Consider the following 26,283-nt stretch of genomic DNA (forward strand, 5'->3'; position numbering starts at 1 on the left):
TCTCAAGGGACAGCTGTCTTGACAGTATCTGCTTCCACGAGAAAACAACAAGAACTGTCGAAAATATAGAAAATAAAAAAACATATCTATAAAAACACGCATACAAACATCTATCAGAAAGTATACAAAATGTGTTCTCGTAGATAATTAAATACACATATATCAGTTTTTATATATTACACATCTTTAAGCACACATTATGTGTGTATAGTTCTATACATTTTGTATATCTATATATTTCTATATATATGTATGCACAAGAAATGAGCATACAAGGAGGCTAGAGTGATGCGATTACAACATGAAACACTTCTGTACTAACCCAATTCTGAAAAGTTGGCATGTTTTGATTAATGCAAAGTTGTCAAAGAACACCTCATGTCTACAAAAGCCACTACATTTTGGAGGTGTGAGATGCTCTTTGGGAGCGCAGCTGTTCAAGACAGTTCTGGAGGTAATAATAATAATACTGAACCACTTTGATGACAGACTTTGGCTGAGGGATTTTAAGGCTGATTTATACTTCTGCGTCAAGTGCACACGTATGGTCCGGCACAGCCAACTCCGACACCTCTCAAAAAATCTACCTATATGTCGCAACTACGCATATTGCAAGCTCTGAGATTGGTCAGCTTGGTAGCTGTGATGAGTGTGGCCATTGCTGAGAGCCGCGAGCCTGATGGAGCGAGTCTCTGTTTTGTGTTTACCTTATGATTAAAGTTGTTGCACGTCCGCCGGTTCCCGCCTCTGAATGAGCGAGTTTCAGCTACTTGTACGTTAAGGTAGCGTTTAGAAAAAAAACAAAACACTGGCAAGAAACTTGACACAGAGGAACATAAAAACCTATTGCCAGCAAACGTTTCGGAAGTGTCATTGCAGAGCAACACAAACAGAGAGCAAAAGTATAAATGCACGACTACGCGCAGGGCATGCGCCGTGGGTCATGGCGATCACTCAACGCAGAAGTATAAACCAGCCTTTGGAATGACCAAAACAACATTTCAGATGTTTTACAATGTGGTCAGCCCGCTGCTTTGTGCATTAATGTCGTCCCATTGCACTCATTTTTGTTATCACATGATTTGTTAAGATTTTTAAAGCACATTCTGGAATTTATTGGGTAATTGCGTTTCAATCATAGTTTTTATAAAATTTTTCTTAGGTTACATATGCTTAGTTGTGTACACATAATTTTTATGCATATTTTCAAATGTGGATAAATAGCTGGTGGCTTTTTTCTCCAACATTCTTCAGAATATCTTGTTTTGTGTTCAACAACAACAAAAAAAAAAATTCTTGAAAATTTCCTGATCATCTACTTCTCGTGGTTCTAAACTTTTATTTTTGGGTGAAGTGTCGTTTTAACAATCAAGGCTGATTTATACTTCTGGAGGAGCTCCAGATGGAAACTTTTGTTTTGTGATTACCTTATGGTTAAAGTTGTTGCATGTCCGCCGGTTCCTGCTTCTGAATGAGTGAGTTTGAGCTACTTGAACAGTAAGGTAGCATTAAAGGGGTGGTCCAGAGTGTCATTTTAAGGCTTGGTTGTGTTATTAAGATGCAAATCAATGTGTGCCCATGCTTTACTTGTAAAAATATCACGTTTTTCATATATCAAACTTTGATTATATACAGCTACTCAACTGACATAAAAATGAAATATTTCCTAGTTCCTTCAAAAGGCCCGACCTCAGGAGGCTCTGATTGGTCAGCTAACATAATGTGCTGTAATTCACGGAATGGGTCCATGTCAACAGAAAAAGCTTCAAGCCTCTAGCACGCGCTTTTGTGCTGTGAAAACAATGTCAGTCAGAGTAGCTGTTAGCCGTATCAGTTTGAGCCTAAGTAAGAAAGAAAATAACACAAAGGACACAGCTAAATCTTACGCCTGCTCTCTAAAATAAAATCTGAAAAGTGTCTTATTCACATATCTTTTGCAAGTTTGTTATTTGAGATGTAGAACGCAGAGAAAGCAGCCGTATAGAGAGACACTGCAGCGTTGGTGAAAATTGTGGGTGTTTACAGTGGTTTGACGAATAAATATGAATTTGTAGCTAAATTGTTGACGGTGTCAAACAGCATTTCCCGTTTTTTACATCTTTGTTTACATCCTCGCAACAACATACCATTACCGCTAGACACTGTGCATCAAATTGCATGAAATTGATTGAACAAATAAAGACACTTACAGATTGTGGCTCACAATCCACAGCTTCGTCTATTATGGTTGGAGCTGCTCATCCTTTGAGGACTTTTTAGCTGAATCCAGCACTGAACTGGGAGAAATTCTGGAAGCTGTCCTTTGTCAAATGCTAGCTATATATTTTTATAATTCTCTGGAACATAATTAAATTAAATTGTAAGCATTGCTCTCTTTGTGTCATGACCGTTGGAAGCCCAAATACAGAAACAGAAAAGCTCTGTGGAAACAGTAGCATTTGAACGGCATTTTAGCTTTCCCTGCTATAACATTACAGTTTCTCTGGCCACGCCCCTTCACTGCACGGGGTTAATGCGCGTAGCCTGAAGCATTTGTGATCTCACTAACCCGAATGTATTTTCTTTGTAGTGCCCAAACTTCATTCGATGTAGGCCTTGCTAAGTTAACTATATAAAAGCCAGTGTCTCCCTTTGTATTGAACTTTAAGCGTATTACATTCAGAGATGTTGTTTATGTTCACAGCTACATTACACATCAACTAAAGTTTAAAATACGACATTGTAGTGGACCACCCCTTTAAAAACAAAGAATCTCGACACAAAGGAACATTAAACCCCCCTGCCTTGCTAGTGTTTCAGAAGTGTTATAGCAGAGCAACACAAACAGAATGCAGAAGTATAAATGCACGACTACACAAGGCATGCGACGATCACTTAATGCAGAAGTATAATCCAGCCTTCACATATTCTTGATTCCATTGCATTTCACAAAACACCCCAACCTTTTGTACCAGACTTGGGACTGTACAATATACAAACAAATAATTCCTTATAAACCAACTCCATTCTTACTTCTCAGCTGCACTCTGTCGCTTGGACTTAATGAAGGCCATTCCGTGCGTCCGCATGTGTGTGTTTAAGGCTCCCTCTGTTTCGAATGTCTTTGAACATACTTTGCATTGAGTGTCTGGGATGCCGCCGTTGTCCTCGGGGTTTGGTGTGTTCTCCTGCTGCCCGTTGTGCCGCCCAAATCCCTGCGGCTCTTTCAGCTTGTGCACGATGAAGAGGTGTCGTGAAAGCGAATGGTGTGAGGTGTAGCACAGGCCACATTCGCGGCACTGGAAGGACGAGACGTCGGTCTTGTGCTGGGGAATGTGCTCGTGGAAACGCACAATGTCTTCAGTGGTGAAGCTGCACACAGCGCATTTGTGCGTTTTAAAGACGTTGATCTTCAGCTTCTTTAGAGGTTGTAGGGACGAGCTCTTCGGCCGCTGACAGGAAGTCACGTCTCCTTTGGGTTCTTCCGCTTCCTCTTGGCCACCAGCGTCTTCCTCTTCAGAGCGGAGCTTTCTTTTGGGACTGGGAACCTGAGGATGTGAAATGACAAGAATGAATGTAATGCAGCAATGATAAATGTTATGGAATGCTTTTTTTAAAAAAGAAATTATGGGTGACAATGCTAGTGTTTCAGCATATGTTTTACGCAGCGGATGCCCTTCCACCTGGAACCCATCACTGGGAAACATCTATACACTCATTCACACACATACACTATGGCCAATTTAGCTTACCCAATTAACCTGTACCACGTGTTTTTGAACTGTAGGGGAATACGGAGCACCCAGAGGAAACCCACACGAACACGGGGAGATTATATTATATTATATTATATTATATTATATTATATTATATTATATTATATTATATTATATTATATTATATTATATTATATTATATTATATTATATTATATAGGACTTCGAGAACAAAACATACACTTAATACACAAATATACTTCATTGAACATGTACACATGGGCATTACCTATATACTATATAACTGCAGGTTAACTATGCTTGTATATAATGGCTCTATTTTAATGATCTAGGCGCAAAGTCTAAGCACTTGGCGCAAAAGCATTAAGGGCATGTCCGAATGCAGTTTGGCTATTTTAAGGTCCTCTCCTAATGAGTTATGGGTGTGTTTTGAGCATAACCTGCATTAAACCAATCAGAGTCTCATCTCCTATTTCTTTTAAGAGTCAGTTACATCATGCCATTGTGCATTTGCTCTTTACATGGTGGACTTTGTAAGTGGAACGAGAAAGAGCCTTCTTCATTCAGCCTCTTTACTTTATTTTTACTCCTTTACTTTTGTGGATAAGGAAACGGTGTTGTACGTACTCCACTGAAGAAATCCATTAGCCTACATATTTAATTTTGCTTGTTAAGCGCAAGGATTTGTTTCAAAACTATTTCTAAATTCAGTTCTAATTTCCAGCAAACTAATAAATAAACAATAATAATATGGGCAAAAAAGTTATATCCAAAGTTATATCCAAAACCCGACAGGTGGAAAAATCAAAAGTTGTTTTTATTAAAAACAAATATCAATATGCATATAATAAATAACACTAATAATACTAATAACATTATACAAATGCAAATTGTCATGAATAAACTAAAAACCCACCCGATAGCGGCATGGAGGAAATAGATAATAGAAAATAAATAATAAAAAATACATAATAATAATAAATAAATAATATATACATAATAATAATAATAATAATAATAATATAGAAATTGTTTTTTTTTTCATATGTAAAGATATTTGTCTATTGCTGTACACCAGTGTGTATTTAACAATATGTAAGCATTTGAACCCACATAGGTTGCATAACTTACGTGCTCTGCGCTGGACTTTAGACCTGCTTTTAGTTGATTAATGGCGCAGTCTATTTCAGTTCTTCAAAATAGCAACGCACCAACCATGCGCCTTAACACACCTCTGGTCTGAAAATAGCAACAAATCTTGCGGCTTATTGCGCCGGGTGTATGATAGGGCCCAATAACTTTAACTGTTAAAAGCTATTAGTTACTAGTTAATTAGTTAAAGTTATTAGTAACTAATAAAGTTATGGTAAATAATAACCTTGACCTTTCTGGATCTGACTGTAATGCAATAATGTGCACATTTTGTAAAGCTGCTTTGAAATAAGAATTATTGTGAAAAGTGCTTTACTAATAAACTTGAATTGAATATTATATTATATTTAGTGCTGATAATTTGTATCATACACATATACAGTTGAAGTCAGAATTATTAGCCCCCCTTTCAATAGTTTTTTAATAAATATTTCCCAAATTACGTTTAACAGAGCAAGGAAATTTTCACAATATGTCTGATAATATTTTCTGTTCTGGAGAAAGTCTTATTTGTTCAATTTCAGCTAGAATAAAATCATTAAAATCATTTTAAGGTCAAAATTATTAGCCCGTTTAAGCTATCTTTTTTTCGATAACTTGCCTAATTACCCTAACCTGTATTAAGTAATTACCCTAACCTGTATTAAAATAATATTTTATATCTTAATTTAAATAACAATTTTCTCAATTATATGCTTGTATTTGTATATGCATATTTATATATGCCTGTGTGTATTTATATATAAACTCAATAAATATATTTATATCATTTTGGATGTGATTATTTGCTATTAATTTTTGCCAGGCACTAATTCTGATATATTACACTGCCCGATGTGTACAATATGAACTAGTAATGAAAATATCTTATTTATAAAGCATTATTCATCAATTTAAAATATTCTGGGTGATAATGATAAACTGACAATTATTTTTATGCACTGTCAGATTATATTATCAGGAAAAAACATTTATAAATTTGAGTTTCAGATCTACATTTGCTAACACATAACTAAACTAATCGTATGTTAAATGTTATTTACAGTAAATGGAATTGAGCTAACACTGAAATAACAATGAACAGTTATTATTATTAACCAATGTTAACTACTATTAATAAACTGAGAGCTAAATGTAACGCTCATTATCAGTGACTATTATCAGATCACATTTGTTTCTAAATTAGCACTGGGAGTTGGTGAAAATATTAGAATATAAACTTAAAAATAACAAAAAGATCTAATTTAAATCAATATCATTGAAAACAATCTGGTATCAATATATTGTGCATAAAAAAAAAAGACTAGATCTTTATAATGTCAAAAGTCTGGGGTCAGAAATAAAGACTTTTATGTGGCAAGTATGCGTTAAATTGATTAAGAGTGACATTAAGACATTTATAATGTTATAAATGATTCCGTTTAAATCAAACACTGTTCTTTTGAACTCTCTATTCATTAAAGAATGCAGAAAAAATAAAAGTATCATGCTTTTTAAAAATAAGAAATGCTTATTATGCACCATGTCAGCATATTAGAAGAATCCCGTGACACTAAAACAGAAGTAATGGTTGCAAAAATGCAGTTATTAAGTCACAGGAATACATTTACTTTTAGAAAATAGAATGAAGCATAGATAATATAGATCTAATGGCAGACAATACAGACCTACTGTAAATGTGCCTGGTTACCTGCTCTTTGTCCGCCATGGCTTCGTTGCTGCTGGAATCTGCTGGAAGCTTGTCTTCGGTCTCTTTAACGGCATGCATCAAATGAACGTGTTTCTCTAACAGCAGTCTTTTTGTGAAGGTTCGACTTGGATCAGGACAGTGTCTGAGAAAACCAAAGAGAGATCTGTTTTCTAAGTGTTTATGATTTGTGTTTTCAGCTCTAAAATGCAGACCTACACATTTAACTGTAACAAATGCGCATTTCACTTTGCTGTAGAAACACGTGATACTCACGGACACGAGTAAACCTTCCGTAGGCCCTTGTGTTTGATTCGGTTGTGTCTGCATAAGCTGTGAGAGGAACTGAAGGACTTTTCACACTGCCGACACGGATGCTTTTTCAGTTGCTGGTGGAGCAGAAAGTAGAAGATTCATGATAATCAGGTTTATACGCGTGCAGTAATGTACAGAATTATTAAGGCTGCCTATTGATTAAGTTGACTAAACATGTGGTTACACTAAATTTAATTGGTCGGTTAGTTTGCAGGAAATGTCAGGCAAAGTCAGGCAGTCAATGAAGAAATATTTATTAAGAGAGCACTGGACTGGCTGATCCACATGCTATTAAGTATGTTTGAAAGAAAATAAAAGTGTAAATGATGACCCAAAAATTACTGTTTCCAAAGACTTCATGCAAACACTGATCTTTAATTTTTTTATATATCTGTCACATCCACTAGTCCAGGGATTTTCAATCCTTCATCACACAGTCTATACAATTTATAGCAATAAGAAAATTGTATATAATAAATGGACATAAAATAATATTTGCTTTAAAAACCTATATTTTTGTTAAGCATCATCATATTATTTTTTCTAATTCTGTATTTATTTACATGTCTTTATTTTTTTTATTTGTCTTTTTTTTCTTTTTCATTCTTTTAAAACCTATTTAACACATTTAATCTGTTTTAATCATTGTTATTCTTTGTTTTTATTTATTTTTTTTATACTTGTCTCTTTTATTCCTGTTTATGTAAAGCACTTTGAACTACCATTGTGTGCTTTATAATAAACATAGTAATATAACATTTAATATAATAATGGGGACGCGGTGGCGCAGTAGGTACTGCTGTCGCCTCACAGCAAGAAGGTCTCTGGATCGAGCCTCAGTTGGGTAAGTTGGCGTTTATGTGTGGAGTTTGCATGTTCTCCCCGGGTTTGTGTGAGTTTCCTTTGGGTGCTCCAGTTTCCCCCACATGTCCAAAGACATGCTGTACAGGTGAATTGGGTAAGCTAAATTGTCCATAGTGTATGTGTGTGAATGAGTGTGTGTGGAAGGGCATCCGTTGCGTAAAACATATGCTGGATAAGTTGGCAGTTCATTCCGCTGTGGCGACCTAAAATTAATAAAGGGACTAAGCCAAAAAGAAAATGAATGAATGAACAATATAATAATATTAGAGAGTGGCGCAGTGGGTAGCACAATTGCCTCACAGCAAGAAGGTTGCTGATTCGAGCCTCAGCTGGGTCAGCTGGCATTTCTGTGTGGAGTTTGTATGTTCTCCCCCGTGTTTGCGTGCTCCGGTTTCCCCCACAAGTCCAAAGTCATGTGGAACAGGTGAATTGGGTATGCTAAAAATTGACCGTAGTGTATGAGTGTGTGTGTGTCTGATGAGTGTGTATGGATGTTTCCTAGTGATGGGTTGCATCATCCGCTGTGTAAAACATAAGCTGGATAAGTCGGCGGTTCATTCCGCTGTGGCAACGCCAGATTAATAAAGGGACTAAGCTGAAAAGAAAATGAATGAATATAATAATAATATAATGAAGCAATATGTACTATACAAATAAACTTGCCTTGCATAATTACTTATTTTATATATTTATTATTAAATCTAATTTGCATTAGATTGTACATCATTTTTGTATAATAAACAAATTTAATACATTTTTAAGTACATATTTATATACATATAAATATACAATATATTTGTACTAATTATTTTAATTGGTATAATAAAAATATATTATTTCAATCCATTTTTAATAAATACTTTTTATTTTGATATGTGATACTATACCTAAAAATATGTTAATAAATACCTAAATAAAACTGATAATATTGTTTATGATATACACACACACACAAACACACCTCAAAATATTTTCTAATAATACTTATGCTCTTGTATGTTTTACCAGGTTCATTGGTGTACACTACTGGTCAAAAGTTTGGGGTCGGTAGGATTTTGAAATGTTTTAAAATAAGCTTTTCCTGCTCACCAAGGCTGCATTTATTTCATCAAAAATACAATACAAACTGTGAAATGTTACTGCACTATAAAATAACTGTTCAAAAGTAGTTTATAATTTAATTTAATCATTTATTCCAGTGATTTTAAAGATGAATTTTTTTGTTTCAATTCTTCAGAGTGACATGATCCTTCAGAAATCACGCTAATATTAATTATAATTATTATTATTATTTATAACGGTAATAGTAATAAAAACAATAATGACTGGAGTAATACTTTCATTTGAAACTACATACAATAAGAAAGCAGTTATTTAAAATTGTAATAAATATATTTTTTTAAATTAACATTTAATAAATGATGCCTTGATAAACAGAATAATTTTCTTGGAAAAAAAACCATGACAAAAAAAACTGACCCCAAACTTTTGACCGGTAATGCATGTACAGTAGCTACTGTTGTCATTTTGATCTGTTAATACAATATCTAAATGTATCCTTTTTCGACACACTCATACCATTACTTTTGTAAATTTAGCTGCGGCTTCGCTATGGTTTGTTTTAAGTGCTTTATTTGCTTCACAATTATTATTATTATGTATTGTTTGTAATATAGAACAGTGTTACAAATAATTTTCTTTATCAACCCTCAAACTAACAGTATTATCTCTCCGTATATACTTTAGTAATTAAATTAATATCATTAAAGTGTGATGAGTTGATTAATGGGGTAAATAAACGACTATTAGTTATCTAAGAAAATCTTAAATTAAACCCAGCCCTAATAATTATATCACCCAAGGTCTTTCTAAACTATCCAGAACTAAAACTAGTATAATTTTACCTTCCCATGCTCTCTTTTCATGTGCAAGATGTAGACTTCTCTCTGTGTGAACAAGCGGTCGCAATCTCTGCAGTTCCAGCCTGGGCAGGAGGTTTTGGGAAGGTCTGTCCCATTACTGCTCTTCTTTGTCGGTGATGCTGGTTTCTTCTCTCCCTTCTCCAGGCAGCTGATGGAGCCGCTCTCCTTGTTGTTGCTGTTGTTATTGGGACTCAGGGAATTAGTAGGTTTGGAGCTGAGAGGAAGATTAATGCCCAGGTTTGGAGGGCCCTCGATGGTCTTTAAGGTGCCATGCATCGACTTGAAACAAAGAAGGATTTTAATATTACAACAATATAAACAATGTAATGATAAAAATTTAGTGCAGGGCAAAGATTAATTACATCCAAAATAAAAGATTGTTTTGACATTATATTCATATATGTGTGTGCGCTGTGTATGTTTATTATGCATGTATATATTGAGAAAATATTTATTCATATTTAAATATAAAACCTGTGTATACAGTATGATACAAATTATATATACACATTTAAATATCTATACAAAAAGAAAGAAAAGTTTGGTCTAGTTTTGTTTTTATGTATGTGTGTGTATTACATACATAATCAATATACAGATGAAGTCAGAATTATTAGCCCCCCTGAATTATAAGCCCCCTTGTTTATTTTGTCCCCCAATTTCTGTTTAACAGAGATTTTTTCAACACATTTCTAAACATAATAGTTTTAATAACTCATTTCTAATTAATGATTTCTTTTATCTTTGCCATGATGACAGTAAATAATATTTGACTAGATATTTTTCAAGACACTTCTATACAGCTCAAAGTGGCATTTAAAGGCTTAACTAGGTTAATTAGGTTAACTAGGCAGGTTAGAGTAATTAGGCAAGTTATTGTATAACGATGGTTTGTTCTGTGGAAAGTCAGTAAATGTGACAAGATGATAGACAGGGCTCCTAACTAAGTAACCAAATGGGCCATTAATAGAAAAGTAGTATGTCCCAAGTATGTATGTAGTAATATGCATGTCACACACTCAAAAGTATGTAGTATAAATAGGTGAATTGGGACGCAGCACAGCTGTCCAATTGTCATTTTCTGACCAACTGTAATAAATCTGCTTTAAATGACAATATTTTATATGGAATTAGGAAGAAATGTCACCAGACCTTTACAGAATAAAAGAAATATTATCATTTTACTTAAATGCATACCTAATAAAACCAACAAATCTAGAGTAACTGAGAATTTTTAAGTAGTTTCTTATTTCGTCCATTATATAATTCTCACAGATTTTATTGCCTTACTTTAATATGATCCAACATGAGCTGCTTTTGGGCGTAGTGCACCGAACAGTCTGGACACTTGAAGACAGACACTTTCTGACTGGATATGTGCTGGTCAAAGTGCGTGTAGAGCAAAGTCTGCTGGGTAAAAACTGTGTCACACATAGAACACTTGTAGATCAGCCTGCAAAACAACATAATGCATTGCCATTATCTAAAACGCTTGTTCACACTTGAGTAGATGTTACTATTTCTCAACAACTCAAGCTAAAACGACACACAAAAACAACTCTGCCTTTAGCATAAATATATTGTAGCGTTGAAGGAAATAATGAGCATACTAAAGCTTGTCAGTGTCAGACATCTGCATTAAACGTCAATAAGCCGGCTGATTAGGTTTTCAACATGGTTTCAGGTAAAACAGGAAGTGCAAACAAACCATCTGGCCTTTTCATTAGCAAGTGCTGATGAACATGACAGGCATGTTGGGAAGTGGTCAGGTTCAAAGAGAGGACATGGAAATTAAAGCCACCATGAATAATTTCTTTCTACACCTGAAAAGGTCAGTGGCATACGAGTTCTCGAAGAACTGATTTGACACACATATCCTGTTTCCCTCCTCTATACTACTGCTGAGAATCACTGCAAACAAGTGTTTAGTGCAAGATGTGGATTTGGATGATTAATAATGTTAATTGTGGTCAAAATTATTTGCCCTCCTGTAAATATTTCTTTTTCTTTTCCAAATATTTGCCAAATTACATTTAACAAAGCAACACATTTTTCACAGTATTTCCTATAATATTTTTTCTTCTGGAGAAAGTCCAGAAGATATAATATTGTTTTTTTCAATATTACTAGCCCTCTTAAGCAATCTTTTTAAGATATTCTTAAAATTCTTTTAAAACATCCTCTCTTTCTGGTTTAAAGTTAAATTGGGAGAAGTAATTAGAGCTCAACTTATCTGAAGAGCTGTGGTCCGAGTCTACAGTTAGGATGCTTTCACACTTTGAACCCAAGTTCAATTGTCCCCCCTTGCCACCTTGTCGGCTGATTTGTGTTCACACTGGCTGCGTCCGAATTCGCATATGCCCATACTATATAGTACGCTAAAATTAGTATGCGAGCCGAATAGTATGTCCGAATTTGTAGAATTCGAAAATCAGTACGCGAGAAGTACCCGGATGACCTACTACTTCCGGCGAGATTCTAAAGTGCGCATCCCATGCACGTTGCACTATCCCATAATGCCCCGTGAGAAAATTCATGAATGCGAGTGAAGTGACGCAACTACGGGTAGGTCCTGTGACCATGACAAAATGGCGGATGTAGTACATCCGAATTCCATTCATACTGTAAAGAACGTACTTTTCTAATGGCCGAGTAGTATGTTTACATTCAAATGCAGTTCCTACTGAGTAGTAGGCGGTTTCGGACGCAGCCACTGTCTTTTTTTCTTCTGAACCCCGGTACGCTTCCATCATCAAGCTGCTGTTTTGTGTACAGCTGTTGCTAGGTGACGACCACGAAAGCAAAGCGCCAAAATGAAGACGCAACTTTTATGCATATCATGGTCGTTCTGCTATTTTCTAAATCTTTTCGTTTTGTTACCAAAACACAGAGAGCCACTTACGTCTATCTGCCGCAAAAAAAAATTAAAAATGTTCAGAACATCATGCGATGACTGCAGAAGTAGTTTTTGGTGGAGACAAGCAGACATGATCACTGTTTGCAGTGGCTCAGTCTGCTTGTCACCAAGGTAGGTGATACACAGACATGCACACACAAATGAGCGTTACGAAAACAAAAGTTTGTTGTACAGTTGGCGGTTCACTTCTTTTTTTTTTTTTTGTACGATTGCATTCATATCGGAAGTGATCTGTACCCGAGTTTGCAATAACCATACCCCAGACCACCTCTTTCAGGCGGACTCGGGTACAGTTCATGGGTGCGCAACTTCAGAGGACACGTTCACACTAGCTAAAAGCACCGTACTTTGACATCAAACAAACCCGGGTGCTAACCAAAACTGCTAGTGTGAAAGCAACTTTACTTCATCTTGTGCCCGATTAAGCCTGATTCAGTTAAAGATTCATCGTTCTCACTGTACGAACACAAGACTCCACAAATTGCTTCCAGAAATAGATGACCGCTGTATTAGATAGTCCTTATCTCCAGCTGATCATGTTCACACATGTTTTAGTTGTAGTGCACTGATATCATATTGTGCTTCTTTTTTTTGTTTTTTTGTTTTTTCAGGAGCTTTACATATTCACATATTTTTCTCTCTCTGTGTCCTTTGATTGGCATCTTTGGTGTGTTATACTACTGCTGAAAATCACTGCAAAAAGATGCCAGTGTTTAGTGCAAGGTGTGGATTTGGATGATTAATAATGTTCATTGCTAAAAAATCATTAGGCCTCCGGTGAATTTTTGTTTTTCTTTTCCAAATATTTCCCAAATTATGTTTAACAGAGCAATAAAACTTTCACAGTATTTGCTATTATATTTTTTCCTCTCGAGAAACTATTATTTGTTTTATTTCGGCTAAAATAAAAGCAGTTTAAAATAAAAAAAAAATACAATATTATTAGTACTTAAGCAATATTTTAAAGATATTTTAAAAAATCTTAAGGTTGCTATTAATATTGAACATGAAAATTGTTGCATTGTTAAAAACCAAAAGAAACAAGACTTTCTCCAGACTAAAATATGTTATTAGGAAAGACTGAAAATGTCCATGCTCTGTTAAACAGTACTTGGGAAATAACTTAAAAATATATAACAATTTTACAGAAGCGCTAAAAATTATTTGGCCTTCAACTGTATCAAAAAAATTATGACAAAGCATAAACACGCATCAGGAATAATATCTGACACGAGCATCTGATCCCGTATTCTGGTCATCCACAGCATTCTGTGGTCAGATATGTTGTATAATGATGACTCGGCTAACCATTTTCACAGAAAACCATAGTTGAGTTTGTGTCACAGATTTTTTTCCTCACATAATACAATTAGTTTAGCGCAAATCAATATCTCATGTGTTTTGTTTCATTAAGTGACAACCAAGAGCACATGACCTAGTTGACTGAGTTTGTGTTTATATACTTCCTCTTTTTTAACCATATCATTTCTCAACAAAAATAGTTTAAAAATACCTTTAAAAAACAATTAAAAAAGAAACAAATGTATCATGCATCACACAGACAGACCAATGCAAAGAATTTGAAAGAGAAGCACTCACTTAGGCTCTCCGATTTTAACTCCTGGATGCTGGGTGTAGGCATGGGAATGTGCACCAGGGGCCGATTTAAAAGCCATGGGGCAGATGGGGCATTTGTAGAAGATTTCACAGTGGGATCCCTGAATGTGTGACTTGAGAGCGGCAACGTCGGCGAAGATGACACTACAGTGAACACAGCTATGGCCAAAGAACAGAAGAAAATGAAATGGTTACTCTTGAATATATTCTCTAACGCTCTTTTTAAATTTCTATTATCGATGCCAGTCACCTTTAATGTGGCATCAATCATGGGTGAATAGCAGAATAATAGCAGTGAATAAGCTCTCTGATTACCGTTTGGAAAGCACGTCGAGCCACTCAAAACCAATTAAATGCTTAGGATAATTTAGTATTTCAATACACGTTTGGTGTATAAATAGGAGCTTTATAAGCCATTCAGTGAAAAAAATAGAATAAAAAGCGGTCAGTATGGGGTGGATGCACTCATCTCTAAATTTGGTTCACCATGCAGAACTGAAAATGTGACGTGATAATCGCATATTACTTTATCCATGTAAAAGAATGCATGATAAATTGCAATCCTTTTACATACATTTAATGCATGGTGCTGCTACAGTATGCTGAAAAAAATGTGACGTGTTGTGATGTTTTTGTATTTTGCACCACCAGGGGTCAGTGAAGGTACCTACACAGTTTTGCTGATCTCTTTGAGGTGAGGTTTAAAACGCTCTATTGTTGTATTCATCTGTTTTGCATTAATAAACATTTGTTTTACTTGGAAAACAACCATTTTTTGGAAGAATGGAAGTTTCTGGTTCTGACAGTTATAGAGCTTAAAGTACTGACCGATAGCCCACACGGCGTGTGTAGTGCAGGCAGTTCTTGGTCACATGGGATTGAAAATGGACAGATCGACAGATAGCTCCACATTCAGGGCAGATATACGGAGACTTGTGCTGATGGATGCGCTGATGGGAGGCAAAGCTACACTGGTTTGGCAGCAGCATTTGGCAAATGGTGCAGGTTTTCTGTGGTAGTAGAAAGGAAAACACAGGCAAATTGTTTACAATGTTTTAACACAAATTTTAACTACTTGTGTAAATACAAGATGAAGCCAGTGTTTTAGTATTCGATACTCAAGGTTGATTAACTCGACTACTGTATATCAAGTCAGCCTGTTCACATCAAGTACAATAACTATAAAGATTATACACTCAGATGCTACTTCATTAGGTACACCTGTCCAACTGCTTGTTAAAGCAAACTTCTGATTAGCCAATCACATTGCAGCAACTCAATGCATTTAGGCAAGTAGACATGGTCAAGACCATCTGCTGCAGTTCAAACCGAGCATCAGAATGGGGAAAAAGGTGATTTAAGATTTAAGACTATGAACATGGCATGGTTGTTGGTGCCAGATGGGTTGATCTGAGTATTTCAGAAACTGCTGATCTACTGGGATTTTCATGCACAATCATCTCTAGGGTTTACAGAGAATGGTCAGAAAAAGAGAAAATATCCAGTGAGAGGCAGTTCTGTGGGCACAAATGCCTTGTTGATATCAGAGGAGAATGGCCAGACTGGTTCGAGCTGATAGAAAGGTAACAGTAACTCAAATAATCATTTGTTACATCCAAGGTATGCAGAAGAGCATCTCTGAATGCACAACATGTCCAACCTTGAGGCCGATGGGCTATAGCAGCAGAAGACCATACCGGGTGCCACTCCTGTCTGCTAAGAACAGGAAACTGAGGCTTCAATTCGCATAGGCTCACCAAAATTGGACAATAAAAGATTGGAAAAACGTTGCCTGGTCAGATGAGTCTCGATTTCTGCTGTGACATTTGAACGGCAGGGTCGGAATTTGGCGTCAACAACATGAAACCATGGATTCATCCTGTTCAGGCTGGTGGTGTAATGGTGTGGGGGATATTTTCTTGGCACACTTTGGGCCCAGAAGTACCAACTGAGCATCATGTCAATGCCACAGCCTACCTGAGTATTGTTGCTGACCAAGTCCATCCCTTTATGACCACAGTGTACCCATCTTCTAATGACGTGCCATGTCATAAAGACAAAGCAAATCATTTCACACTGGTTTCTTGAACATCAAAATTCACTGTACCCAAATGGCCTCCACAGTCACCAGTTCTAAATCCAATAGAGCACCTTTGGGATGTGGTAGAACTGGAGATTCGCATCATGGATGTGCAGCTGACAAATCTGCAGCAACTGCGTGATGCTATAATGTCAATATGGAGCAAAATCTCTGACGAATATTTCCAGTACCTTGTTGAATCTATGCCACGAAGGATTAAGGCAATTCTGAAAGCAGATGGGGGTTCAACCTGGTACTAGTAAGGTGTACCCAATAAAGTGGCCGGTAAAGGTAAATTTAAAAAAAATGTTAAACACGAATAAACAGAGTACAGACCACAGCTATTACAATAAAGATGTAGAAAACGATATTGTTAGGACCACTTCCTTTTTAAAAAAGCTTGAGCAATTTAAAGCTACAGACAACATTGTGGACAAGCTCTGCTTGATGTTAAGCCCTCTTTTCGAGCAGTATTTAATGATAATGACTATGTTGGCAACAATTGGAAATAATGATAAAAAAATGGAAGCTATGCACATCAGGCCACTAAACTGATGTATAAAAATAAAAAGTACATCAGGTATCGTTGGGGTGCCTTCTTTGAAAATGAAGGGGAAAATAATTGGTGTTGTTTTTATTCCACAACTACACTGACCGTGATTGTTAGATTCTGCTTTTGTTTAAATTGATTATACAAGCTGGTTTCACTGGTCAGATGTTCTTGTAGCACACCTGTTGGTCACAAGGGGGTAATGCCAAATAAAAAAAAACATAAGCTAAAAATAAATATAGTTAGTATGCTTGGTGTAAACAGGCTTTAACAACTGGATCACTGCATCACAAATAATAAATGAATGAACGCACCTGTCCACTTGATTCAGGAGCCTGCTGGTAGTGCATTACAAGAGCTGACTCTTCCTGAAACATCTCATTACATTCCAAGCACTTCAGATTCGATCTGCAGACCTTGGAGGCATCCTTATCAAGAGGCATGGCAGCAACAACAGGGGCAGAAGAGGGCGCAGAGATCACTGTGGTTGAGTTTCCCTTCCCTTGACTCCCTGCTATCGAGGATCCAAGGTTAGCTGAAGAGGTGGGAGCACTGGAAGTTACCGAGGGGGCCAGGATCATCTGGTCAGCTGGAATTGGCTTTAGTATGAGATGTGAACACTGCATTACAACACCTTTGTCTTTGTGGCCCCTAGCATGTGATAGAAGGCTGCACTTGTTGTAGAAGACCAGATTTTTGGTGCAGTGGTTGCAAGTGACCTCAATGCGGACACTTCTACGGTCATAATGTTGAGTGAGACTTTTTTCCAGGGCAAAGGAATCACCACATTCCAAGCACTTATATCCACGGGATGGTAACGATATACAGGCAGAAGTTGGAGGGCTTAGATTGGGTACATAAACTGGGACAGGATTAATGCTACTTAGAACTTTATTAAAGGCCTCCACCACTGAGCTCTGGGAACTGGTTAGGACCTGGACCCGAGACACCTTCTTTTGTTGCTGTTGGGCCAACAGGGCTTGCTTGATGGGCTGTTGGGGCTTGGTCAGGGCCTGGTGTAGCTCAGCCGATGATCGATTCTGAGGCAAGAGATTTAAGTTGGTTAAGTGGACAGTCTTTGGCACAAGTTTGGTGTTTGTTAGACTGGAAGCAGGCACCATGACAGTTTGTTGCTGAATGGCATTAGCAGCTTTAAGGATGGCACTGCTGGCACTCTGAACAGATGCCGCTGGTATGACTGTGGCCTTTACAGTGGTATTGTTGGCAAGTTTCAGGTTAATCACTTGTGACCCTGCTGTTTTGACAGCTGAGACAGGCAAGAAGGCAGTGGCCACAGGTTTGATAGTCATTTGTTTAGTTACCTCAATGGCAGAGCCTCCGGAAGTTGCTACTACTGTGGTTGGCAAAGTTGATGAGGACAGGAGAGAAGACACAACATTGGATGAAGAATCAATACCCTTCTTCAAGCCATCAGGATCAAACTCAGGCAGGACTCTAGTAACTGTCCTCTTGATCTGCCCTGAAGATGTCTTGATCGTTTTAATGCGAACTTTGGGAATGACTGGTATGGATCCTGCAGGAGAAGTAGGAGACTCTTTGCTGCTGCTTTCACTTGTAACACTGCTAGGACTATCAGGTTGTTTTATGAGCACCTTCCTGCCAAGCTCCAGCGTAGAGTCCTGGTTTAGTGATTTTTCTGTAACTTTTGGGATCTCTTTAGTCTCTCTGGGTGAATCTCGAGTGGTAGCTATGGATTCTGGAGGCACTGTTTCTGTGCTAGCTTTCTTTGCACTCAATGCTGCAATTGCAGCAATGCAGGATGATAGCTTTGCAGATGATTTGGCCTTGGCTTGGGAAAAGTTGGTCACACTCAACTCAACAACTGGTTCTGCATGTTCTTTTGCTTCTTGAGATGTGGAGGTTTCTTTCGAGTGTTCCTCTTGTTTTTTTCTTGGTTTTTGAGAGTCATGCAGTTTTGCATGCCCTATTGTTCCATTGGTGCTGCCATTCTCAACTTTTAGCTTATGGCAGTTGCCATTTGTTCTCAGCCTTGATGCACAATCTGGTTTTGTGTGTTGAGAACGAGGCTCTTCCATCTTTGCACCCGAACCAGTTAAAGGGTTTGGCCTAAATGATAAATGACTTTGTTTGTCTGCAGGGTCATCTACTTCAATCTTGTCATCATCATCAAACTCCTCTGCACTAGAGATTGGACTAAACTGGTTAAATGTGGAGATATTTCCTGCCATCCCATGGATTTCTCCTTTTTGAAGCTTGTCACTCTCTTTTCTGTATCTGTTGTTGGGCGACACAGGCAAGAATCCATTGTGCAATCCATTTCCCACAGTTGGATGAACATCCTTCTCTGAAAGATGTTCAGAGACATCAAAATTTCGAACGTTCTTAACAATAACACTAACCCCGACATCTGGACCAGAGGTGGCATGGGAGTCCTCTTCATGGTGGGCACTGTGTTTGAGCTGTCCCTCATGATCATCATGGCCAGACTCAATGGCAGCCTTGGGGTCAACCATATCAGGAATGTCAAAGGCCGCAAGCAGATCATCAAAGTCTGGGGTTTTCATGTCGCCCATGGTCTCATGAAAATGAGCTTAACACCTTTGAGAAACAAAAGAAACAACATTCCATATTACACCATGTATTAATAATAGATATAAGTAAGCAACTTCTATATAAATTCTATAAGGATATTAGTACCATTTAAATGGAATAAAATGAGAAACCAAACATTGTATATTCTGGCACTGAACTTAACGTCTTTTCAGGAAACTGGCATTAAAACTAAAATGCAGAAACCCTTTATAGTGATTATATCATATTATTATCGTTTAAAATATTTTTAGACAGGCAGATTTTAATAAAAATTCACATGATGGTCGGCAAATAATATCTGACTATTTTTTATTTATAATATCTGACTTTTTTTTTTCACCCTCACAACCTAAAGCGTTTATCTTCTCATTACATTTGGTCATAATTCACCCTACATAGGATGAAATCTATTGAGAGATACAGTGCATCCGGAAAGTATTCATAGCACTTCACTTTTTCCATGTTTTATGTTACAGCCTTATTTCAAAATGGATTAATTTATTCATTCAAAATACTCCATTATGATAATGTGAAAAAAATTTTTTTTTTTAAATTGTTGCAATTTTATTAAAATTAAAAAAGCTGAAAAATCTCATGTACATAAGTATTTGCAGCCTTCGCCGTGAAGCTCTAAATTGAACTCACCTAAGGCATTCACCTATATAAGGTCCCAGGGTTGCCAGTGTATGTCAAAGCACAAACCAAGCATGAAGACAAAGGAATTGTCTGTAGAGCTCTGAGACAGGATTGTCTCCAGGCACAAGGCTGGGGAAGGTTATAGAAGATTCTGCTGCTCTGAAAGTTTCAATGAGCACAGTGGCCTCCATTATCCAAAAGTGGAAGATGTTTGGAAACACCAGGACTCTTCCTAGAGCTTGCCGGCCATCTAAGCTCAGTGATCGGGGGAGAAGGGCTTTAGTCAGGGAGGTGATCAATAACCTGATGGTCACTCTGTCAGAGCTCCAGCGGTCTTCTGTGGAGAGAGGAGAACCTTACAGACAGACAACTATTTGTGCAGCAATCCACCAATCAGGCCTGTATGGTAGAGTGGCCAGACGGAAGCCACTCCCCGCCTGGAATTTGCCAAAAGGCATCTGAAGGACTCTCAGACCATAAGAAACAAAATTCTCTGGTCTGATGAGTCTAAAATTCAAGAGTCTAAAATTACTCTTTGGAGTGAATGCCAGGAGTTCTGTTTGGAGAAAACCAGGCACCACTCATCACCAGTCTAATACCATCCCTACAGTGAAGCAAGGTGGTTGCAGCATCATGCTGTGATGATATTTTTCAGAAGACGAATGCAGCAATTTACAGAGACATCCTTAATGAAAACCTGCTTCAGAGTGCTCTTGACCTCAGACTGGGGCGAAAGTTGTCTTCCAGCAGGACAATGATCCAAATCACACCGCCTAAAGATTAATGGAGTGGCTTCACAACAACTCTGTGAATGTCCTTGAGTGGCCCAACCAGAGCCCAGACCTAAATCCTATTGAACATCTCTGGAGTGATCTGAAAATGGCTGTACACCGTCGCTTCCTATCCAACCTGATGAAAGGTTGCGCTATGAAAACTTTCTGGATACACTGTATGTGAATGACTAATGCGTGCTATATAAAATCTCTGTCTGAAAAGCATCTCTAACTGAGATGGAGAATCCACAGAATTCAGTCAGTTAAATGGATGTAAATAAGTTAAATGCATGTAAATAAGAATGCAAATGTGAATTACTTATACACGGCATACTGTAAAGCAGTATTAGTCACCCAATAAATAATCAAGAGCAAAACCATTTAATGGCTTAAAAACAAAAGAATATAATGTAAACAATAAAAGGTAGAGAAACAGAAAGCTAAATTTTTGCCATTCGAATCTGATGTCCAGCATCAGGCTTTTCTAATCTTTAGGCTATCTTGATCTATCTGTATACTACAAAAGCATCAAATAGTATTACAAATTAAATAAATAAATTACGGATGTGTTAAAATATTAAATTAATAATGAATAAGATAACAATTTGTATATTTTTTTATATTTTTCAAAAACCTTTCCCCTTGATGATTGTTTTGTTTATATTTTCAAATATTTATCCTACCCAAGATTAATCCTAAGACATCAGCACTAAATACAAACACATCCACATTCAAACATCACTATTTTCCCATATTAAAAGAGGGAAAAGAATAATAATAAGAAGAAGAAGAAACTTAATTCAGGAGGAATTTGAAGAAAATGAAAAGCGGATTGTGCTAGTAAGGTAAGCCACCCCCCATTACTCCTGCTACTGCTGCTTTTATTGAAATGGAAGAGAACACTGCTGCCCTGCCTCCATTACAGCTAATAACATCTGCACGCACAGGCTACGCAGGGCCAAGACGGCCTTCCCCACACACAATGAAGCCAATGTGGCGAGGCATGTAAGCAGAGAAGGAGCAGCAAACAAAAGACAGTGAAAGAATGAGCAAAATAACACAAGGACAAGAGGATTTTAATTAAAGACATTAAGCTGTTGAAGCCAGCATGAGGCCTAAACACATTTACAGCCAAATCAGAGTGTCATTTACAGGAAAAGCTTGGGTTCCTATTGGAGGCCTGTAAACAATACATAAACACTATACACATACACACGCATGCAAACATATAGTGGAAACATGCAAATGAGCCACTCCTCACCCTCAGCGTTCCGACAACTACAGCAAACAATCTTGCTTTCCTTCCCTTCTTCCTTCCTTCCTTCCTCTCACCACCTCCACAACAAAACACTACCACCACCCTCCTCCTCCTCCTTTCTCCCTGACAGCAGATGGAAAAAAAATCCACTTTTTTCACTAGGCAGGGCCCATCAAGAAACAATCCACCATAAGGTAAGATTGTTCTGTATGCTAACCACCATGAATAAAAGCACATAGTGACCCACGGCCTGCATATCTGCTCGGTTTTCATGGCTGCATCGTGGCCTTAAAGTGCATAACCCTCTTGAGGTGTTTCTCTAACATCCCGGCTTGGGTCTGAATCACTCCTGAAGACCCCTGTGCCATTCTGGCTGCCATGAAGCAGTCGGCTATCTGCCTGTAGCACAGTGACTGTATTGTTTCTGAGCCTCCACGTCTGCCTCAAACCGGTTTCAGCCGGTTCCGGTCACCCTGCATAATGTGTGTGCTGCAGTGCAGCCACACATGAGACACAGGAGCAGCCCATGTCTTCATCAAATCTTCAATATTCCTGCAAAATATCCCTGCTTTGAGTGTGTGTTAATACCATCCATGAGGTTTGTGTTCAGAATGTGTGTGGAATTCACACTGCCGAGCTGAATCAAAAGCTAGGCCTGAGAAACACACACTATGGAGGACGCTGATGAAAAATACATGCACAATGAAGGCTTAGTGCTGGTTTATATGGATGGATGGATGGACGTATGAATGGATGACAGAAGGAAACATGAAAAGCCAAACAGCAGATGCACATTCCAGAGGAAAACCACAAGCACTGTGTAAAACCAAAACCCGTAAGATGAGCGCCGTTTCCTGACAGAAGAAAACAAGACACAGAGATAGCAAGGAGAATTTAAACAGGCTCGGTACCTGACCTCTTTTTGATTGTGCCTCTCGCTTTTACCCCATTCTGCAGCACTGGACTGCTTCTACTTCCTTCTCTGCCTCCCCTCTCCCTCTCTCTCTCTCCCTCACTCTCACACTCTCCATGGTCCCTGTTCCTCTCTTTTAGCCAGTGTCCCTGCTTCCTCCTCTCCTTTTTTCATCCCCCAGAAAAGCAGTGAGAAACACGGATCACGGTCAATTCAAATCAGCTGCTCGTCCCCTAATCCTCCAGCCCTGGGCAACCATGTCCGGTCTCTGCCAAATGAGAGAGAAAACAAAGGCCATGACACGTATAAACACAGAGAGAGAAATACAGACGAACAGGGGAAAAAGTAGGCTCTCGCCCTACCCCGCTTCTCCTCGGCCCTAATACCGGGAATCTTCATGGAAAGGCTTATGCAAGACGTCAGTCCAGCCAGGCCCCAATCTGTATGAGTGTGCTTTTTTTCCCTTCACTACGAGCCTGCTGGTTCAGTTCTATAGGTCATTCTCTCCTCTGCAGATGCACAGCGGCGCAGGGAGGAAGGGGGCAGTGTTCTGACAAGCAGCCCTGGCCTTTTGTCTTTGCGTGCACTTGCGGGGGGGAGGGGGACGCGGGATGAGACTCTGATTCGAGACTGCAACCAGCTGCTGCAGCCAAAAAAGACAAACAGATCCCAAAGAGAGAGAGAGAAATGAGAGGAACAGGCAGAGGAGAGGTGGAGGGTGAAAAAAATGAAGGAATATGAGACGGGACTGGAAGGAGGGGTGTAAGGGAAGCTCTTCTGGAATGACGTCTGCAAGCAGGAAGAACAAAGGCCTATGATGGCGCTGGCTGGATTGATGGTAGAATGCAATCATGTGGATTCGGACTGATTTCATTGCAAAAATTAATTTTTTATGCAAGAGAGCTAAGAAGCTAATTAAATTTATGCGCAAAAACTGATATATTGCATAAAACATTTGCAAATAAAGCACCGTTTACATTTAAATGAGTCAAAGAGAACAAAATCGTCTTTTCCTGATAAACTGGTGGAACATTTCAGATGATTTCTTAAAACAAAATCAATTTTTTTGATGTTCATATAGGAATTTGTTCGGTAAACGCGTTTTTATTGTAGTTTATGCACATTTTCCTTATCGAATAAAAAGTTTATCCTAATCTGTTGTGCGCATACGTTTTATATCCGCATTTTCAGCATTTCCATTAAGTTTTATTTTATGCAATGTTCCAAAATGCGCCTAAAAAAGGTGGATGGAAACATAGCTAGTGTGACGTGACTTACAATTAACATTCAATGCAGTGATTGTGTTTTTTTTCACCATCATGCCCTAATGGCACCCTTTCACCATGCTGCAAATATAAAAATAAGCACTAATGTTCTTGTCTCTGCCACTTAAGAGAGCTAAGAAGCTAATCTAATTTATGAACAAAAACTGATTTGCATAAAACGTTTACGCGAATACAGGAACGTTTCCATTTAAATGAGTCAAAGAGAACAAAATCGTCACTTCTTCATAAACTGGTGGCACATTTCAGATGTTTTACAATTTGGTCGTCCTCTGGTTTGTCTATTAATGCCGTCCCATCGCGCCCATTATTGTAATCACATGATCCGTTAAAACAAAATCTATTTTTTGAGGCTCATCCAGCAATTTGTTCAGTAAATATGTTTCCATCATAGTTAGTGTGCATTTTTACTTATCCGATAAAAAGTTTATCCTAATCTGTTGTGCGCATACATTTTATATGCGCATTTTCAGCATTTCCATTCAGTATTATTTTATGCAATGTTCCGAAATGTACATAAAATAAGTGGATGGAAACATAGCTAGTGTAACAAGACTTACAATAAACATTCAATGCAGTGATTGTGTTTTTTTCAATATCATGCCATAATGGCACCCTTTCACCATCCTGCAAATATAAAAATAAGCACAAATGTTCTTGCCACTCAAAAGAGCTAAGAAGCTAATTTAATTTATGCACAAAAACTGATTTGCATAAAACCTAAAATACCGTTTCCATTTAAATGAGTCGAAGAAAACAAAATCGTCACTTTCGAGTGTTTTACAATTTGATCGTCCTCTGGTTTGTCTATTAATGCCGTCCCATATTTGTTGTGGAGTTAATGAGTCGATGAGAATGATGAGTCACACACAGAGTGCACGCGCACACACACACAGTGCGCCAGTTTAAGTTTGCACTGTTTTTGTATGCAAATGTGACAGGATACATGTTAATATACACTGCTATTTGGATATCCGTTATGTTAATGTATAAAATAAACCTGATTAAAAGTCCACAAACTGGGATTGAAGCGTCTTCTTTTATAATTGTACTGACATTCGGCTGTGGTAACGTAGTAAAGATGGTAAAATCAATTCATTAACATGAATTACAGTGATGATTGATGATCACAGAGAGCTGAACAGATCTTTTAATCCTAGTTGCTTTGCGCAAGTCCTGTCTTGTTGATATGATAATACGCGTTACTATGGAGACATGTTAATATGCGGCTGTCAATCAATTTGGTGGGCGTTAAAAACCGCACTCCTACGTCACGTTGTGGTCGGCCTCAAAATGGGAGGGATTTAGATCCTATTTTAACGTCAGGAAATTTAATAAAAGAGACTTATTGTGTTTATATCACTCCAATATGACTGTGGACACACTATACCTACACACAGTTCCATCCAAACAGCTTACAAAAGATGATTTTCATTACAGGTGCCCTTTTATTGTGGCCTACTTGAGCATTCTTTAGCCCTGACCCTTACTCATTGACAGTGCAGTGAGTGTTTCGCTTTTGATGACTTCTGCAATGAGAACAACATGAATGCATGTAGCCACTGTACAGCAAACCAACTAATTCAAAGTACCACAGACAAAACCCCCTTTTAAGCCAGAAAACCATGACAGTAGCAATGTTACGGCCAATAAATGCGTATATGTTCTCCACTACTTCACATAATCAGCAGCCATACTGGCCTGGCTTCCACAATGACAGCTATCAGAAGAATCCATTCAAAGAGCAAAGAACAGACGCTGACCTACCTGTGGGTTATTGTAAGAAAGGGCCGTGTCTCAATTAAAAGCTTGGACGTGAGGGCTCTTCGTCTCAGCAAGGCAGCAAAGGCAAATATCAAAGACAAGAAGGCCAGCCATGATTCTTGCTGCTGCCATGCACAGCAAAACCTAGAATGACAGACATCATCACTATATGCATGAAAGAGGGACTCAGGAATACATTGCAGAGCTGTCAAAACGTTGCTCATGGGTGCAAGCTGCCCTCATGACAGCCCAGCTCTAAAATG

The 26,283-nt window shown here is 37.9% G+C and overlaps 1 protein-coding gene across 6 annotated transcripts; it reads right to left on the reverse strand.

Annotated features, from left to right (window-relative positions):
• Window positions 1–1,218: 1,218 nt before the first annotated feature.
• znf532 (zinc finger protein 532) lies at window positions 1,219–26,169 on the reverse strand. Of its 6 annotated transcripts, none has more exons than XM_056446525.1 (10): window positions 23,336–23,593; window positions 22,977–23,241; window positions 17,134–19,399; window positions 15,018–15,199; window positions 14,172–14,348; window positions 10,946–11,108; window positions 9,638–9,934; window positions 6,831–6,943; window positions 6,558–6,699; window positions 1,219–3,527 (listed from the first exon to the last, which is right to left on the reverse strand). In XM_056446525.1, the coding sequence occupies exons 3-10, from the start codon at window positions 19,372–19,374 to the stop codon at window positions 3,009–3,011; spliced, it is 3,834 nt and encodes a 1,277-aa protein (XP_056302500.1). In that variant the 5' UTR covers window positions 19,375–19,399; window positions 22,977–23,241; window positions 23,336–23,593; the 3' UTR covers window positions 1,219–3,008. The 6 variants fall into 6 exon arrangements, with proteins under 6 accessions (XP_056302500.1, XP_056302499.1, XP_056302503.1 ...); XM_056446524.1 differs by having other exon boundaries at window positions 22,972–23,241; XM_056446528.1 differs by lacking the exons at window positions 22,977–23,241; window positions 23,336–23,593 and adding an exon at window positions 26,024–26,169.
• Window positions 26,170–26,283: the final 114 nt, after the last annotated feature.

The sequence above is a fragment of the Danio aesculapii genome, chromosome 21, assembly GCF_903798145.1.
Source record: "Danio aesculapii chromosome 21, fDanAes4.1, whole genome shotgun sequence".
NCBI lineage: Eukaryota > Metazoa > Chordata > Actinopteri > Cypriniformes > Danionidae > Danio > Danio aesculapii.

Coding starts and splice junctions, on each gene's coding strand:
- znf532 (XM_056446528.1), bottom strand. CDS start 19,374: ATGGGCGACATGAAAACCCCAGACTTTGATGATCTGCTTGCGGCCTTT. Junction 14,349..15,017: donor ACACGCCGTGTGGGCTATCG/GTCAGTACTTTA, acceptor CTTTGGCCATAG/CTGTGTTCACTGTAGTGTCA. Junction 11,109..14,171: donor GTTAAAATCGGAGAGCCTAA/GTGAGTGCTTCT, acceptor GTTGTTTTGCAG/GCTGATCTACAAGTGTTCTA.